Source organism: Priapulus caudatus, unplaced genomic scaffold, assembly GCF_000485595.1.
Source record: "Priapulus caudatus unplaced genomic scaffold, Priapulus_caudatus-5.0.1 Scaffold179, whole genome shotgun sequence".
Lineage (NCBI taxonomy): Eukaryota > Metazoa > Priapulida > Priapulimorpha > Priapulimorphida > Priapulidae > Priapulus > Priapulus caudatus.
Window position 1 is genome coordinate 182,946 of NW_014577240.1, and position 2,500 is coordinate 185,445.

At 37.6% G+C, this 2,500-nt stretch overlaps 1 protein-coding gene across 1 annotated transcript in view; it reads right to left on the bottom strand.

Annotated features, from left to right (window-relative positions):
* Window positions 1–2,500, bottom strand: part of LOC106806789 (proto-oncogene tyrosine-protein kinase receptor Ret-like) — a 51,023-nt gene that overhangs the window by 20,386 nt on the left and 28,137 nt on the right. Inside the window, exon 6 of the mRNA XM_014808867.1 lies at window positions 839–1,085. Coding sequence (XP_014664353.1) covers window positions 839–1,085 — 247 coding nt within the window. The remainder of the gene's footprint in view (window positions 1–838; window positions 1,086–2,500) is intronic.

Genomic DNA, 2,500 nt, shown 5'->3' on the forward strand with positions numbered 1-2,500 from the left:
AATTTGAAATGAAAATGAAAATGAATTTTAAATGGAAATGAAAATGAATTTTAAATGAAAATGAAAATTAATTTGAAATGAAAATGAATTTTAAATGAAAATGAAAATGAAAATAAATTTGAAATGAAAATGAATTTAAAATAAAAATGAATTTGGAATAAAAATATCCGTAGCCATCTCGGCCACCATACTAGAAGAACGCATACTGCCTGCAGCAATGTGAAATATATAAAGATGCTCTCTAAAGGAGATTGACCTTTACGGCTAGCTTGATGTGGCAATATTAGCTATCTCTTAATATACTACATTATAATATCTCAACACCCACCAGATAATACTGACCTTCGGCCGATACCACACCGATATCCATTTCAAGGGAATTATTTGAACCGATTTAGAAGATTTAGCCGGCGGTGTTAGCTAGGAATATATTTTCTGGAATAATTTGTTGCTAGTGAATTAATTTTTTTTGAGGGGAAATCTATATCTTACGCACAATCTTGATATATGCGCTCAGGATGACGCTGCACAGTGTAGTGCACAGGCTAGTGGTAAAGCTACACGAGCTATCGAGAAATCGAGCGGGACCGTCCAAAGATTTCACAGATCACAGCGTTGCGTACGAAAAACACATGCGCAAGCACACAGACGTACACACACACGTACACGCATGCGCATATTTGCATACATACACGCTCACACAAGTACACACACAGACGAGCACACATCCGCAAACACACACGCACAATATATATATATATATATATAGTTTAGAAAAGGCAATATAGTCGTGATTGCGCCGGACCATTACGCATGTATAACTATCGACGGCACCTACTTGACGGAGACGGGAGAACCGACTCCGGACAGAAGAGTCCTCTCCGTGCTTCCGGAAAACGTCGAAGAATCGTGCGGAAGCGAGTGTTTCATCTGTTTCCGCTTTTCCTGCTGGCGGCAGATCAGGAAGACGAGCAGCAGTATGGCGACGACGAAGATGACGATAATGGGAAGGGCGATCCGCAACCAAACATTATCATCTGCATCTCCTTCCTTCGAACCGGCGGCAAATATAACCCCGCATATACCTGCAACACGCACGTGGCATATCTTGACTAATACATATAGACACTGAATGCGTTTTGTCTCTAACATAGTATTAAAAGCTGAGAGGGAAAAACACTCCGTGTATCAGAATTCTCACGTATACTGCATTTCTGATACGGTCCTATATTTTCTTTATACGTTGACATTCCCCAACTACTAGTAGGTTCTAGGACCATAACAAGATATAGTTATGGCTATCTACATTCTTTGCATTATATAATATTAATGTAAAGATAAATACACTATAAGTACACTAACAAAAATGTTAGTCCCATTAAGCTCAGATTAATAGCTGACCTTTTCAGGTGATCAGGTTCAATAATATAAAGAGATTACCCGGAGATTTCTGGTTGTGAAATTATGGGTCTAATTAGAGATGTATGTGTTAGAAATCGTACTTTCAATCGCTTGCGATTGTCTCTCTCCGGCACAGAATTAGTGGTATAAGTCGGGGGCGTGTGAGCAGAAATTTGATTACTGCAATCGTGGTAACTGAAATCCCTGACTCTGGAGAACACGATTCCAGCGCTTAACGTAAATGCGTCATCACACAAATGTAAAAGGTCACAAAGTTCACGTTTCGTTCGCATAGATCTGAAGCTCGTTTGTAACATGTTAAAAATCAGAGTCGACGACGTAGTTACTGATTTCCATGTCTTTAAAAAAAATTCTACATCAATTAGCAAGTAATTACGCCTATACTTACTGTAAGAGTTATATAATAGGAGTAAACAATATAGTTGGGTTATAGTATTTGTGAAATAACTTTTTTTTACGATTTTAATTTTCAAATTATAATATTAATGAATGTTAAAATGTCGTGATCAATGCATTATTCATTAGCCAAGCATATGTGGCGGCATTGCTTGACATTTACTTGCTATCGTTTAGTTGCAAACTGCCTTTCAACACGACATGGGTTTCGAGTAAGTGTGGTCCTTGTTAACAATGCCACTTTCCCATTCAGACTGCGTCGACAATTATAATAGAAGCTTGGTCAGCACCTCGTGGCTTAGTAGGCATTTAGTATTTTATTTTATTTTACAAACGACATAATCACTTCAGTAGAACTACAATAGTTATAAATTAATGATGATTTTCTTTCTCTTTTTCTCTTTTTATTTTTCTGTCACGTGCCAGACTTCATATGCTTGCTATGAGATATAGACCTATGGCATATTTGAGACGCCACACCGACGCCATTTCCCGTGGACCAAAATGTTTTCGAAAACAATATCGTGTGAGAATGCCATTTCCACTGGAAAACTATAGTCGGGAGATATAATTATATTTTAGTAGAAGCTGGGCAGATAACTGATGCACAGCTTGGAATAACTCTTGAAGGTATACGAATCATTCTCTGCATTAAGGTTTTATATTATTGATGGCAAAATTT